The sequence below is a fragment of the Pan paniscus genome, chromosome 10 (assembly GCF_029289425.2).
Source record: "Pan paniscus chromosome 10, NHGRI_mPanPan1-v2.0_pri, whole genome shotgun sequence".
In the NCBI taxonomy this organism is placed as follows: Eukaryota; Metazoa; Chordata; class Mammalia; order Primates; family Hominidae; genus Pan; species Pan paniscus.
Window position 1 is genome coordinate 87323712 of NC_073259.2, and position 17559 is coordinate 87341270.

Here is a 17559-nt window from a genome sequence, read left to right on the forward strand (position 1 = left end):
AGATCACGAGGTCAAGAGATGGAGACCATCCTGGCCAACATGGTGAAACCCCGTCTCTCCTAAAAATACAGAAATTAGCTGGCCGTGGTGGCACGCACTGGTAGTCCCAGCTACTCGGGAGGCTGAGGCAGGAGGATCGCTTGAACCCAGGAGGCGGAGGTTGCAGTGAGCCGAGATGGCTCCACTGCACTCCAGCCTGGCAACAAAGCAAGACTCCGTCTGAAAAAATAAATAAATAAGAAAGAAAGAAACTCCCAAATGAGATTCGTGATATAATCTCAAGTGGGGATGAACCCCGAAGGCCAGAGCTAAGCACAAGTGGGAAGTGTGCTCTTGCCACAGGTGCAGGAGCTGGACACCTCTGCTTTGCGGGTCAATCCAGGAGGGGTGTGGCCTGAGAGCCATTGTTTGTGTCTTGAGTGGGAAGTCTTGCATCCTGGGTCAGTTTTGTATTCTGAGCATGAACTGCCTGAGATTCCGCTGGCAGTTACAGCTTTCTTCTGCTGAAGTCTGCAGGTGTGAGACACACCATGTCAGGGGCATGAGAGCTGAGTGGGTCTCACTGTGGTCTGCTGCCCCTCTCTTCCTGCGCAGACTGTTTTGTGCAGCAGAAATGGTTCCACTCCTCTCTGGAACATTACCCCAGTGGCCAGGAAACTTCCTTTCAACCTCCGCTGCTTTGCATCTGCACTTGGGCAGCCACAGCGCAAACTTGGCTCACCCAACCCCCACACAGCTTCACCTCCTTTATATGCCTTGGTAGCAGACAATGGATAGGGACTTTTGAAAATTCGATGGCCCCACCCATCTCCTGGGATATCTGAGTACTCTTCCTGGGTAACCTAGGCCATGCACAAATCCCACAGCCACAGCTGGCTCCCTCCTGAAAGTGTCACCTCCTGGCAGGAGGTCAACTGGCACAGCCAATTACAACATCTGCTGACACAACATAGTGCTCATAGTGAACATGCTCACTGTAGCTGGCAATTGAGAAAGCCACCACACTAAGGCTATTTATAACCAAGGAAATCTTAGAGAGATACATCACTTCCCTGTCACCCCCATCAGAGCTGGTGCTTGCACCTGCCACTGGGAGACCAGAGGACAGATCAGCCTTGTCCAGCTCCACCCACCACCAGCATGGGTTGTGGCAGCCCCACCAGGTGGCTAGATCCAGAGGAGCAGGAGCATTCACAGTCTTCTGACCCTAAGGGACTGCCACTCCTAGGGGAAAAGGGAGTGCACCACACCAAGGGAGCACCCCACAGGACAAAAGAAACCAGAGTGAGAGCTTTTCTCTATTCCAGAACTTCCTGCTTGTGGGCAAGGAACAGCTGCACCTCTTTAAGCAGAGGCACAGGCAGAGTGCTGGGCTCAGTGGAGGAAGACTGTGGCTCTGCGCAGCAGTCAAGCAGCCCCTGTGCTCATGAAGAGATTTGGAGAAGGGTACTTCTTGTCCCCCTTGGCCATTGCTGCAGGCACACCCAGGAATCCTCCTGTGAAAACTCAGTGAGAGTGCACCTGTACACAGCCTTTCTGGAACATTTTGGGGTGACTGCGTCCCCAAGGGAGGTGTGCCCTCCAGGTTCAGGCTTGCAAGAGGGGTGGAGTTCCACTCCCCCTCTACATGAATATCAGTATTCCTGCAGATGGACCGAGGTGCCTATCTGATCTGAATATAAAAAATCCTGGGATGGGGGCATGATAGGAAGGTAGGTCACTTTTGTGCTGGCCTCATAGTGGAGCTGAGGTGACTCCCTCCCTCCCCTGTAAAGATTTCAGTGTATTTCGCTGGGAGCTCCTCCAGCCACCTCTATCAGAGCTGGGACTTTTGCCCACTATTGGGTTTTGCATTTACCCAGCTGCTTCAGCCACAGGCAGTTCTTACCCTTAGGTGGCTTCTACTGGCCTGAAGGCTGAACTGTTCAACCCAGTGAAAAAATACTGAGGGTGTGGGGAGGGAAGTACACATGACTGGGGAATGAGGTAAGCTTCATGAGACAGACCTCTGCCACCCTAGCCCCACAGGAGACAGTAAACCTGCTTACACATCCAGTACATAGCTACTACAAGCAGCATGTGAGAAAGTCATTGCACAAAGATTCTCTATATCTAAGGAACTCATACAGAGTCTTTGACATGGAAAGTACCCAGAGCCAAAGCTAGTCAATCATAAACTATACACATTATAGTCACAACCTCAAAGCTCCATCAAAATAAATTTTAAAATAATAAGAAGAAATATCCCCAGATGAGAAAGAACCAGAAAAATGATTCTGGCAATATAAAACAAACAAACAAACAAACAGTTTTATAACACCCCCAAAAGATCACACTAACTCTCCAGCAAAGGATCCAAATCAAAATGAAATCTTTGGAATACCAGATAAAGAATTCAAAAAATTGATTGCAAAGTTTCTCAGTGGGATCCAAGAGAAACCTGGAAACCAACATAAAAAATCAAAAAATACAATTCAGGATATAAATGAAAAATTATCTAAAAACAAATATTTCTTTAAAAAACAAAACAAAAAAACAGAATTAGTGGGGCACAATGACTCATGCCTGTAATTCCAGCACTTTGAGAGGCCAAGGCAGGCAGATCATGAGGTCAAGAGATCGAGACCATCCTGGCCAACATGGTGAAACCCCATCTCTACTAAAAATACAAAAATTAGCTGGGCATGGTGGCACACACCTCTAGTCCCAGCTACTAGGGTGGCTGAGGCAGGAGAATCACTTGAACCCGGGAGGCAGAGGTTGCAGTGAGCTAAGATCGCGCCACTGCACTCTAGCCTGGTGACAGAGCAAGACTCCATCAAAAAAAAAAAAAAAAAAAAACAGAACTTCTAGAAATAAAAGACTTGCTTAGGGAATTACACAATGCAGTTGAAGATTTTAACAGTAAACTAGACCAAGCAGATGAAAGAAATTAAGAGCTTGAAGATGAGGCTTTTAAGTTAACCCAATCAGACAAAAATAACAAAAAAAAAGAAATAAAGTCTCCAAGAAATGTGGCATTACATAAAATGTCGAAACCTAACAATCCAGAAGAAGAAGGAAAAATGATGAAGGAAGAAGAAGAAGAAGAAGAAGAAGAGGAAGAAAGGAGGAGGAGGAGGAAGAGGAGGAGGGAGAAGGAGGAGAAGAGGAAGAGGAAGAAGAAGGAGAAGGGGACAACAATAAAATGTTTAGAAACCTATTTGAGAGGACAATTGAGGAAATATTCCCTGGTCTTGCTGGAATATTAGACATCTAGACACAAAAAGCTCAAAGAACTCCTGGGAGATACATTACAAAAAGGATATCACCACAGCATATAATTATCAGGCTATATAAAATCAATGTGAAGGAAAGAATTCTAAGAGTAGTGAGACAAAATAACTTATAAAAGAAATAACATATAAAGGAAATCAAATAACTTATAAAGGAAAACCTATTAGACTAACAGCAGACTTCTCAGCAGAAACCTTCTAAACCAGAAGGCCTTGGGGTCTTGTCTTTGGTCTTCTAAACAGAAGAACTATCAGCCAAGAATTTTGTATCCTGCAAAACTAAATTTCATAAATAAAGGTGAAGTAAAGTCATTCCCAGACAAACAAATGCTGACAGAATTTGTCACAATTAGACCACCTCTACAAGAAATGCTCAAAGGAATGGTAAACATCAAAGCAAAAGGTTGATATTCACCAGTATAAAAACACTCAAAATTATAAATTCATAGAGCTTATGAAATAATAACACAATGGAGAATACAAAGCAATTAATGATCCACATGATGAATGGAACAGTTACCCACATATCAATATTGACCTTGAATGTAAATGTTCTAAATTCTCCGCTTAAAAGATATAGGTTGGCAGAACTGATAAAATGCATAATCCAAATATCTACCTCCTTCAAGAGACCAACTTAACACATAAAGATTCTTACAGAGTCAAGATAAAAGAGTGGGAAAATATATATCATGCAAATGGAAGCCAAAAGCAAGCAGTAGTACCTATTCTTACCTCACAGAAAACAGACTTTAAATCAACAGCAGTAATAAAGACAAAGAAGGTCATTATATAATGATAAGGAATCAATTCAACAAGAAGATATAACAATCATAAATATATACGCATCTAACATCAGAGCTCTCAGATTCATGAAACAAATACTACCAGACCTAAGAAAAGAGATAGACAGCAATACAGTAATAGGGGAGAATTCAACAATCCACTGACAGAAGTAGACAGATTGTCAAGGCAGAAAGTCAACAAGAGAGCACTAGACTTAAACTGGTCTCTGGAACAAATGGACCTAACAAATATTTACAAAACATTCTGCCCCAAAAGTGCAGCATATACATACTTCTCATCAGCACATAGAACATTTTCCAGGATAGACCATATGACAGGCCACAAAACAAGTCTCAATAAATTTTTAGAGATTTAAATCCTACCAAGTATCTTCTCAGACCACAGCAGAATAAAACTAAAAATCAATTTTAGGAGGAGCTCTCAAAACTATAAAAAATACATGGAAATTTAAAACCTGCTTCTGAATGATCTTTGGGTCAATGATGAAATTAAGACAGAAATTTTTTAAAATTTTTGAAAGGAATTATAACAGTAACACAACATATCAAAATCTCTGGGATACAGCAAAAGCAGAGCTAAGAGGGAAGTTTACAATGCTAAATGCCTACACAAAAAAGACAGAAACATCACAAATTGACAAGCTAATGTCATGCCTCAAGGAACTAGAAAAACAAGAACAAAACAAACCCAAACCTAGCAGAAGAAAAGAAATAATAAAGAGCAGAACTAAATGAAATTGAACCCAACAAATACAAGGATCAATGAAACAAAAAGTTGGTTATTTGAAAAGATAAATAAAATCGATAGACCAATAGCTACATTAACCAAAAAAAGAAGAAAGAGAATTTAAATAAGCTCAATCAGAAATGAAAATGAAGACATTACAACAGATACTACAGAAATGTAAAGTATTATTCAAGATTACTCTGAACACTCTAAGCAAACAAACTAGAAAATCTAGAGGAAATAGATAAATTCCTAAAAACATATAGCCCCCCCAAGCCTGAATCAGGAAGAAATAGAACTCTTGAACAGACCAATAACAAGTCTTGAAATTGAATTAATACTAAAAAAAAAAAAAACCTCACAACAAAGAAAAGCCCAGAACTAGATGAATTCACAGCCAAATTCTACCAGTCATAAAACTGACATCTATCCTACCGAAACTACTCCAGTGGATCAAGAAGGAGAGAATCCTCCCTAACTCATTCTACAAAGCCAGTATCACCCTAATAACCAAGCCAGAAAAGGACACAGCCAAATAGGAAATGTCCCTGATGAACATAGATGCAAAAATTCTCAACAAAATGCTAGAAAACAAAATCCAACAGCACGTGAAAAAATTAATTCACCGCAATCAATTGGGTTTCATTCCAGGGATGCTAGGAGGGATAAATATATGCAAGTCAATAAACATGATTCACCACATAAGCAGAATTAAAAATAAATCCATATGATCATATCAATAGATGTAGAAAAATCATTCAATAAAATCTAGCATCTCTTCCTGGTAAAAATTCTCCACAAACTAGGAATAGAAGGAAAAGGAACATAACTCAAAATAATAAAAGCCAGATACATCAAACCCATAGCCAACATCATACTGAATGAGGGCAAAGTTGAATGTGTTCCCCCTAAGAACCAGAACAAGACAAGGGCTCCCAGTTTTACCACTTCCATTCAACATAGTACTGGAGGTCTTAGCCAGAACAATCAGGCAAAATAAAGAAATAAAGAGCATCCACATTGGAAAAGAGGATGTCAAACTGTCTCTGTTGGCTGTTGATATAAATGTATACATAGAAAACCCCAAAGACTCCTAGATTTGATAAATGAATTTAATGAAGTCTCAGGGTACAAAATCAAGGTACGTAAATCAGTACCACTGCTATATGCCAGTAATGATCAAGCTGAGAATCAAATCGAGAACTCAATCCCATTTATAATAGCTGCAAAAAACATAAAATACCTAAAAATATGCTTAGCTAAGGAGATGAAAGATCTCTACAAGGAGAACTACAAAACACTGATAAAAGAAATCATAGATGACACAAACAAATGGAAAAGCATCCCATGTTCATGGATTAAAAGAATCAATATTGTGAAAATGACCGTACTATCCAAGGCAATCTTCGGACTCAATATAATTACTGTCAAAGTATCAACATCATTTTTCACAGAATTAGAAAAAAAAACACTAAAATTCATATGGAACCAAAAAAGAGCCTGAATAGCCTAAGCAATCCTAAACAAAAATAACAAATCTGGCAATATCACATTACCTGACTTAAAATTATACTACAAGGCTCTAGCAACCAAAACAGTATGGTTGTAAAATAAAAGTAATATAAAAGTAGACATATAGACCAATGGAATAGAATATACCCAGAAATAAAGCCACGTCTCTACAGCCAACTGATCTTCAACAAAGCCGATGAGAACATACACTGGGGAATCGATATCCTATTCAACAAATGGTGCTGGGAAAATTGGATAGCCAAATACAGAAGAATGAAACTGGATCCCTATCTCTGACCATATACAAAAAAATTAACACAACTTGGATTAAAGCCTTAAATGTAAGACCCGAAACCATAAAGATTCTAAAAGAAAACCTAGGGAAAAAACTCTTCTCAACATTGGTGTAGGTAAAAGATTTATGACCAAGACCCCAAAAGCAAATGTAATAAAAACAAAAATAAATAAATAGGACTTAAATTAAAAAACTTCTGTACAGCTAAATAAATAATCAACAGAGTAAGTAGACAACCTATAGAATGGGAGAAAATATTCACAAACTATACATCCAACAAACGGCTAATATCCAAGATCCACAGGGACCTCAAATCAGCAAGAAAAAAAGATAATAATCCCATAAAAAGTGGGAATATGTGAAGAGAGATTTTTCAAAAGAAGCCATACAAGTGGCCAACAAACATATGAAAAAAATGCTCCACATCACTAATCATCAGAGAAATAAAAATTAAAACCAAAATGAGATACCACCTTGCAGTCAGAATGGCCATTAATAAAAAGTCAAAAAAAAATAGATACTGGCATGGATGCTGTGAAAATGGAACTCTTACTCACTGTTGATGTATTAGGTAAATTAGTACAACTTCTATGCAGAACAATATGGAGAGTTCTCAAAGAACTAAAAACAGTTCTACCATTTGATCCAGCAATCCCACTAATGGATATCTACCCAAAGAAAAAGAAGCCATTATCTCAAAAAGACACCTGCACTTATATGTTTATTGCAGCACAATTCACAAACGCAGAGGTATGGAATCAACCTAAGTGCTCATCAATGGATGAGTGGATAAAGAAAATGTCAGATACGGATATAGAGATATAGATAGATATAGATAGATAGATCATGGAATACTACTCAGTTATAATAAAAGAACAAAATAATGTCTTTTGCAGCAACTTGGTTAGAATTGGAGGCTATTATCCTAAGTGAAGTAACTCAGAAACAGAAAACCAAAAACTGCATATTCTCACTTATAAGTGAAAGCTAAGCTATGGGTATGCATGGGCATATAGAATGGTATAATGAACACTGGAGACTCAAAAGTGGGAAGGGGATGAGAGATTAAATATTACCTATTGGATACAATGTACACCATTCAGGTGATGGGTACACTAAAAGCCCAGACGTGACCACTATACAATTCATCCATTTAACCAAACCCCTAGAGCTACTAAAATAAATAAATAAATAAGGAAGAAAAGACAGCAGCAAATACATGACTAGCCCACATGAATATTACTAATGTATAGTTACCTATATACAGCATATGTTACAAATCTCTTGAGGTCTTCTTTGTATCACTTGAGTTCCTATTGTTGCTATAATGAATTATTCCAAGTTTACTGTCATAAAAGCCACACATATTTATTATTTTCCCATTCTGGAGGTCAGAAATCTGAAATTGGTTTCACTGAACTGAAATCAAGGTGTCAGCAGGGCCAATTCTCTCTTGAAGGTGTAGGGGAGAATCCATTTCCCTGCCTTTTCCAGCTTCAAGAGGCACCTGCATTCCTTGGCTCATGGTCCCTTTCTTTATCTACAAAACCAGCAACAGAGACTCTTCAAATCTCCCTCTCTCTCTTGGACTCTGACATTTCTGCCTGCCTCTTTCACTTATAAAAACTCTGGTAATTGCATTGAGTCTACACTCAGATAATTCAGGATAATTTCCCCATCTCAAGATCCTTTATCTAATCACACTTGCAAAGTCCCTCTTACCAGGCAGGGTAAGGTATTCACAGCTTCCAGAAAATAGGATGTGGTCATCTTGGAGGGGCCATTATCATGTCTACCACAAGGTATAAATTAAAACATCAGAAGCAGTTTTAAATTAATTTGCCTTGTACTTAATTATTATGTATCAATTTACCTTTGGGTCAGATAATATATGTGAGATTGATTCATTAACTAGAAAATGAAAATAAAATTTTTAATAGAGTTTTTATACTAGTCAATTATTTTCTGCTGAAAGGCCTTTAAGTTGAATGTTAAAATTGTTATTATAAACTTTCATGTAATGGTAGTTGGGTAGCAATAACAATAAACTGATAGTTTTCTGCCTGTAGCAGTATTTTGATGAGACTATTTTTGACTGAAACTCTTATTTTGTATTTAAAAAATCACTGCATTTTATGCTGTTATTTGCTTCACTGAATTATTTAATTTAATATGTTCTATTAAAGAGACTTTAAAGCTAGATACAAATTTTTTCTCTGTATACATTTTTAATATTCACATTTTTAACCTAACGACCTAAAGATAAATTTGAATTTCTCAAACTATTCAACCTATAGTTTTTCCTCTGTAAAACTGCAGTGATACTGAACAAAACTGCTGCAAAGAATAAATAAGATAATGTATCTATAACTGTAGCCAAACTGCTGGGCCATAACAGGTAGGTAGGTCTTCAATAAACTTTTAGCCTGATCCAAAATATATTCCACAAGATTTGCTGACCAATATTGAAACATGTTTCTACAAATACTGCAGATGAATAATACTGTGGGTGTTGTTTCTTAGTAAACTTGCCAAATTTTAAATATTTGGTTACTCTACACAATTAAATAAAATTTTAACATGAGCATCCAAGTAACTCTATTTACTAAAAATGGCTGTTTCTTTACATGATATATGACTAATGAGTGAAGCTATCCTATAGCTATACAAAATGATAACGTTAAGCATTTTTTATTTTGTCTATCTAAAGGTGCCAATACATTGTGAAGAAAATTCTGTTAATTTCATTACATTTAATACAGCATATTCCAACTTAAAGTTATTCAGAAGATCAACTGAAGGCAAATCTAAAAGACAGCAGTGCTTTAAGAAATAAAAGTCATAAAATAAAAGTTTTTCAGTGGTTATAAATTACTTTCAAGTTGCATTATTTCAAATTTCTTCCTGTAATCTCATGTTCCTAGCTCTTTAACTCCCTTTGATTAAATGATGTTTCTTTGCTTTCACTATTTTCTTTTTGTGAACTTGTCAAATCATCTTTGTCTTGTCTTGTACAATTTAAGAGACTTTTATGTAGCTCTCTGAGCGACTATCACCACACAAGTCCAACTGGGAGAATAATTTATGAGGTTCAAAATGAAGGGCCATTATGAATGCTGTCTTTCCCGCAATGAATACATACACTCTCTTGTTCATGCATGACAGGATTTTAACTAAATCAATGGAGATAGATGCTTTTAAATGAAGTATTATGAATGATATCATTGGTTACATAAAATAATTTACTTTTTTAATCTTTACCTTGTTTAATAAGTTTAGAGAACTGGAAGAAAACTTCTTTAGGTGGGGGTTTATCTGTAACTGTCACATAAGTATTTCTTTGGTAGAAAACACAATTTCAAAAGTTGTAGTTTTATGTCCTTAGGTTAACATCTAGTATCCAGTCATAAGCCAGAATATTATGCATAGTAAGTATTCTGCACAATGATACTAAATGCAGAGGAAAAGCAAAGAGAGTAGATTTTCTCAATTTTGAAGAGAGGTTAATTTTTAAGTGTTTTTACTTTATCAAAGTACTCCTGACTGGTGTTCAGCAATCATTGGTTCTAGTAATGTTTATTTGGCTTTTTCTTATCATTTCAGTGCCCAGTATCTTTTTTTTTATTACAACAGACAAATCTAATTACTTCTGATTAATCTCAATAGCTGTGATTTGTATTATGAATACTTCCCTTCCAATCTAACTGAAATCATAAATGTTTCCATGTCACCTTATTTTTTATAAGCACATGGTGTAAGGCATACCAAATAAGAAAATATATTAACTTTCAGCAGAGAGACAACTGTAATAGAAAACCCAATGTTTATTTGAGTATATTTATGTATATATGTTCTATTATTTTAAACAGCCTGTAAACCTAAGCCTCTCCTCTTATCTAAAAATCATCCGTCCTCCTCTCATTCCCTTTGCATTTTCACTAAACTCCCCTCTGTGTATTTATCTTGCTTTTTACGTATTTACTTGTGTGAGTAGTTTATGTTTTTTCATATGTCCTGAGCTCTTTGCCTTACCCACAATGCCTTGACTATAAAGAAATGATAGCTAACTTTGGCCAGGTGCGGTGGTTCACGCCTGTAATCCCAGCACTTTGCAAGGCCGAGGCAGGTGGATCATAAGGTCAGGAGATCAAGACCATCCTGGCCAACATGGTGAAACCCCGTATCTACTAAAAAAATATATAAAAATTAGCTGGGCATGGTGGCGTGTGCCTGAAGTCCCAGCTACTCGGGACGCTGAGGCAGGGGAATTGCTTGAACCCAGGAGGCAGAGTTTGCAGTGAGCCGAGATCGTGCCACTACACTCCAGCCTGGCAAGAGAGCGAGATTCCATCTCAAAAAAAAAAAAAAAAGAATTGATAGCTAACATTAATTGAGCTCTTGCTATGTTCCAGATGCATTAAAAGCTTTTTAACATATTAATCCCTTTCATCTTTAAGCCAGATGAAATGGGTACCACTGTAATCTTCACTGTATAGAGGAGGAAACAGAAACTCAGAACAGTGAAGCAATCTGAGTAGAGTCACACAGCCTCTAAGTGGCCAAAGCCAAAATCTAAACCTGGGTTAAGAGCCACCGAATACATGAGCATCACCCACATCTGGAGAACTTCAGTGCATACATTTCCCCCATGATTGATTTTCAAATCACCAAGTACTTTTAATTAACCTTCACTATTGTTATGATTTGACATTTGTTGTTCTATATATACGACTAATATCTGCCCCATACCATGCCAGAACATAAGAATACAACACCTAGTATTTTATAGATGAGTAATAGCAGCTGCCATTTATTAAGCTTTTGCCATGTGCCAGGCACTGCATCTTATTATTTGATACTCAGAAAGATCTATGGGGTACCTACCAATTTATTTCCACTTTAGAGATGAGGAAAGTGAGGCAGAGAGAGGTTAGATGACTTGCCCAAGATCACACAGCTAGTAAATGGTGAAGCCAGGATTTAAACTCAATGGCTGAACTCCAAAGCTTGGCTCTGAATGAGTGAAGAGATGTGTTCCTAGAAATCTAGCTTGGAGAGTCAAGAAAAGTAATAGGGAGGAGATGACATTTGACATATCTGGAAGGGCAAAGTGGGAAAGAAAGGAAACAATACACTCAAGGGAGACAACAACATGGATAAAGTACTGAGGAATGGTGTACCTGCAGCATAACAGGTGCTCAAAAATGCAAATGAAAAAAATGAATATCTTTATAGCCCATGAGTTAAAAGGTTTTCCACATCCAAGTGTTGTATGACTAGTGCTCTCTGTGTGTTTCTTTCAGTGCCACCGTGGGCCTTAATTGCAATAGCCATAGTCGCAGTCCTTTTAGTCCTGACCTGCTGCTTTTGTATCTGTAAGAAATGTTTGTTCAAAAAGAAAAACAAGAAGAAGGGAAAGGAAAAAGGAGGGAAGAATGCCATTAACATGAAAGATGTAAAAGACTTAGGGAAGACGATGAAAGATCAGGTAATGTATTCTTTCTACATTTCTTCTTATTTTGTTTAAAAAAGATAAACAAATGTATTATTTTATGCCATATAATTATAGAAATAAACAACTTTTGGACCCATATCGTTTTTGAGATGCTTTGCAAACCTTTCGGTCATTGTTCAAGATCCCAAAGCATAATGGAGGCATTTGGCAGGGTTTTCCAATGTCCTGAGCATATAGAACAGAAAAGGGCATCCATGATCATCAGGCCCATCTTGATGGGTTTGGCATATGAGAATGATGCCTGAATATTTTGATTACATCTGTTTAACCAGTCTTCATTGTGTTTAGAGTTAGAAAAATCAGATAAAAAGTGCCTGAGTGTTTTGCATTTGGGCAGGGGATCTTTCTAATTTCTACTGTTCACAGTCACTGTTAAATAACTGAGTTTTACAGCTGTTCATCAAACTTGATGAAAGCTGCTTTTCCTACATGTCCATCCAGCTGAAAAATTAGTTCTCAAGAATAATGAGTTACATGGGAGACGGGAGAGAAATATGAGCCAGTTCTAAAGAACACGACAGGATAGAATTTTTGCCTTATGAAAAAGTTTTCTTTCTTATTTCTTATAAGACAAAATTCTCATTTCAATTTAATAAGGACAATTACAACCATAACACTGGTTATAAAATCCATCTGGCTGGGTTATCTTTCCAAGCCCAAAAAAGCTATTTGGATGTTCTTTATGTTGCTATCTGTTTTTGGCTAAATTAATTGGACAACTTGGTTCAAGATAATGTTTACTATTATTAATGATAATTATTAAATGCCTCTTCATTTTTGAAATAATATCCATGTTGAATATCTCTAAAGAATATTTAATTCATATTTTAAAATTAAAATGTAAATGTACAGATTTTTAATAGAATTAACATTTTCAATTATCAATGTTTTCCATCAAATACAAAAGTTTTATTTATTCCCAAATAGCAAAATATATAAGCAGTTTTATAAATTTCTCTTATACTATTAATTACTATTAATCAAACTCTTAAACCTGAATCTCCTGAAGAACAATTTAATCAGGTGTTACAACAGGCATTTTAAGTACATTTGCGTTGTTTCCTAGTTCATTACACATTCAGGGACATTAACTCCCCTTCCCAGCTTCAGTTTTAAACTCTTTTTCCTCAAAGACACTATAGTATCTATTGATAATAATTTCACAAAGGCTCATGTTTTACTCCTGCATTTTTGCTCTGTTTTGGAGCTATGGAATGGATGAAATGCCTGTACTCATACTCAGAGAGTTTTGGCCTGAGCTCGGAGTAGCAAGGGTTTGATTTTTCTGGCAATTTCTAATCACAGTCACAAAAGCCAATGCATAAACGTTCAACTACAGGTGTCTAATAAATATTTTTCTCTTCAGTTAATTTAAGTAGAAACTAAAATTTCCAGGCATGTCTTACTTTATTTCCACACTTTTCATAGCAAGCAGGACTTGATAAAGATTTCTTTCAACAACTTATTGGGAGATTAAGTGTGGAAATAACCTCCTAGATGGACATGGACTGAATAATATGTATGTTAATTTTATCAATATTGTGAAAACAATAATTTGACAATAGACCACTATCTTTTTCATAATTATCATAAAATTTGAATGTGGTTTCCCTGTGTTCTAGAACTAATTAAAATTACTGAATAATGTTAAGTGATAACGATAGCATTTCTTCCTAGGACAATAAATCTATAATATTTGTGGGATTTGTTCTGTATGATGTAAAATTATAATTTGCAGCATAGTGGTGGTGTTTATTACCCGTTATGACCTGGATAAATGACCAAGATCTCAAATATAGAGAATTAATGGGGGTTAATTTTTCATTGATGATCTATTTTTTGGATGGGGAGAGACAGATAAAATGATTCAAACAAAGAAATATTAAGAAGTCAGTGATAGTTTATACTAATCTGTTATTGCAAATTATTTAGAATTTCAACCACTCAAAAAGATGTTTTCAGTTATTTTAGGTAGAGCACTTTGTCTACATAGGACATTAGCTAGGTCTCAATTTTTCTAAGTTATGAACAATTAAATTCACAGAATAAGGTACAATTTGGACAGATGAATATACACTCCAGTGATAAACGTTTATATAACCATAGCTTATGCTACTTTTTGAAGCAGACAAAAGTAGCTAATCATGGGTTCCATCATTTTATGAAGAGGAAGGCTAAAAAAGCAAAATAGAATGTGCAGATTTTAAGAGGATGTTTCATCACATGATGATCACCAGATCACCCAAAATTCAAAACAGCATGAATACAAATTAAAAATATTATTAAATAATTATATTTTCAAAATATCTTCAGCAGAATGTTGAAGTGAACATGGGGAAGAAAATAAAGATGGCTTATGCCCTTCTCGTTTAAAAGCAAGACAAATGTGAGAGGCATTTTAGATATAATTTCTTAATCTTAAGAAATATCTATATATAGGCTCTATATACAAGATATAAAGGCTCTAGGACAATCAATACATTTTTACCATTTTAATTCATATCAAATTCACAGAAATTCAAATTTCAATATTCATGGCTACATGTCTCTATAGTAAGGTTTTGCAACCAAGGAAGATTTTTTTAAATATTCTGCAATGACTACAAAAAGTATAGACATTTATGTTGCATAAGATATATATTTATGTGTTCTTTTGTATGTGTTAAAATTGGAGAACACTAACCAGACAGAGGGAAAATATTCACATGTAAAGTCATAGGTCTGGAAAGGTCATTTCTCCACGGTTTTCACTAATGTGTGTGGATATTTTAATTTTTATTTCTTCCTTCTATGTCCTTATCTGTGTTGTGTCTCATGACTGTTCTGGACTGTCCCTTGCGGTAGGTTTCCTCTGCTACTTAGACATCCCTAGTCAACGCTCAGATACATTTAGTGGCCTGGCACCTGGGGCTCCACAGCTGAGGGTATATCATTCTGACACACATCAAGAGGCTGAACTAAATTGATTTTTTTAAAAATAAGGTGTTCTCATTTTAAACACGCCAACAGATTAAATATAACAGTATTAGAAAGCTCAAGTTTTAAGTTGATGGACACAAAAAGAAATTCAGTCCCTTGTGCTACTTTTCTAGTGCGCCTTATTAAATCCAAATCTGAACAATGTAACTGAGAATGAACAAATGCTCCTTTTGATGGTTGCAAACAAAGCACCTGTTGAATGTCAAAGCAAACCATAAGCATGCGCACTTAATCTTTGAAATTTAAAATAAGGTCTGATGTTCCCAACCCAGCTTTTTCTACTGCAATTTATCAAACCTCAGTACTGCTAGGTTTACAAGCTTTTTCTTCCGAATTTTGTTCTATGAAGAGGAAAATAGTGCTCTTGAGATATTATAATAGCTACTGATTTAATAGGTCTGAATTTAATATGATGGTACAGAAAATGTCGTGCTTAAGCTCAGCCTTTGGGACAGGAATAGACTTAATCACTTCAGTGATGAACAGTAGCACTGAGAAATTATCAAAAATTTAGCCCTATTTCATGCAGAATAATTGCAAGGATGGTCCTGCCTTCTATTCAGGTAAAAACCACTTAGGGAGAAGGAGATTTAATATATCAGCTATTTCAAATTGCATTGGGCTGAAACATGATACATAAATTCAGTTCTGAAAGAGACTTTTGAAAAGGTATTTTAATCAATGAATTTTTCATTATAATAATAGAGCAACGTGCAGATTTATCAAACAGAAATAGATGTTAAATAGTTTGTTATTATTTTTTAAAAACCAAAATCTTATAGGAAGGCAAATTACCTAAGCTGCAATTTCCTGAGCACACCTAAGACAGTGTTAAAGACTTATACACAGGTAGGGTTTTGAAAGGTCAAAGGGATTCCACTGCCCGAAGTTCTCTAATTAAACTCAGTAGTTTTTTTTTTTTTTTTTGTCACTTTACTATCACGTTACCTTTAGTGACCAAGCCCCTTGTTCAAAAATTAAACAATTAAAATAAATTTTAAAATATTTTCATGTTGTTTCCTGCCTTTAGCTATTAGTAAGTCAACATTTTAACATTCAAAGAAACAACGAAGCATAGATTAAACTTTCCAAATTAAGTGGTTTGTAGCTAACCAAATTTGATAATGTTTCTACGCCGATGTATATCATGATGGCAATTTTCAATTTTCAAAACTCACTGAAGGCTCCTAAGAAATTCCCAGCAAACAAAGGGGAGGCATCACTGACAACAGCTCAATTCTGTTTATATGACCTTCCCACCTGAATGAGTTCTATTAAACTGTGATACAGCTGAGTCTCAGTTTTTTAGAATCAAGTTGGAGTTAACTGGGTGAAGCCAAATTAGAAAATCTTGTAATTTCAAGGACTGAAGGTGCCATTTTGAAGCACCACTGAAGGTCCCTGAGTAAGTGGGTGGATTGAACAGAGAATCTCCTTCCTGAGAATGCTGAACACAGCAAAGAAAAAAGACCATGTAGTCTTGGATGTGGGAGTAGCAGAGTGGAGGAACTGCGGTCTGATGACTGATGCCTATCTACAGCCTGGTTATACTTCTTGCATTTGAGTTCTATGAGAATTCTTAGATTTAATTTGAGAGCTAAGAAGAGTTAAGATTCCTTTACTTTATCAGAGATATAAAACAGTCCACCACTGGCATATCCATTTTGATTTCTGTGAGATTCTACAGTAATACATGTATGCATACACATATATAAAAATAGCAATGAAAATGCTATAACCTAAAACCAGGAGACAATAATTGTGATATATAACACAACAATGAAGTTGAAATCATTAAAATACAAAGAGCCTTTGCAAATCAATAAGAAAAAGGCAAACAACACATAGACAAATTAGCAAAGGATATGTACAGGCAGTCCCCAGAAGAAAAAATACAAATGGTTAATATAAAAGTTTGTAATCTTTTCAACCTCAGGAAAATGTAATTTTGTATTTTTTTAATTTTGAATAATGACTGTGTATAGATTTCTAATTAATTATTCTAATTACTTAAAGCAGTAAGAATTACACATCCCTAGAAACAAAACTTCATGTACTTATAACCTTTGATATTTTTAGCAAAATGTTTGCATGTTAGAAAAACACATTATATATTTTGATTTTTTAAAAAGAAGAGCATTTGAATGAAACTTATGAGTTAGTGAGCTTTCTAATATTTCCATTTATAGTACACTTAAGTTTTAGGTTATAAAGAGTATTCAATTGGTCAGACTGAGTTTTGAGAGTTCAATACAATTGATTTTGTTCTTAAATACAAAACGAATTCTTATGCCAATTTGTTTTTGACAGAACTGCAAACTTAACTCTTTTTATCTTTTGATATCAAACAGACTCTTAATCAATTTAATTCAGCCTAGCTTTTGGTGGAGCTGTTATGAAAATAAAGTGGTAAACTGAAATTGGAAGTGGGGTGAACTTTTCTCTAAACA

General features: G+C 35.9%; 1 protein-coding gene across 16 annotated transcripts in view; it reads left to right on the top strand.

Moving 5' to 3' along the window:
- SYT1 (synaptotagmin 1) overlaps nt 1-17559 on the top strand; it is a 588627-nt gene that overhangs the window by 410687 nt on the left and 160381 nt on the right. For all 16 annotated transcript variants that reach the window (XM_063593557.1, XM_055095933.1, XM_055095935.1 and 13 more), the window contains one exon: nt 11919-12103. In XM_063593557.1, the coding sequence (XP_063449627.1) occupies nt 11919-12103 (185 nt within the window). The remainder of the gene's footprint in view (nt 1-11918; nt 12104-17559) is intronic.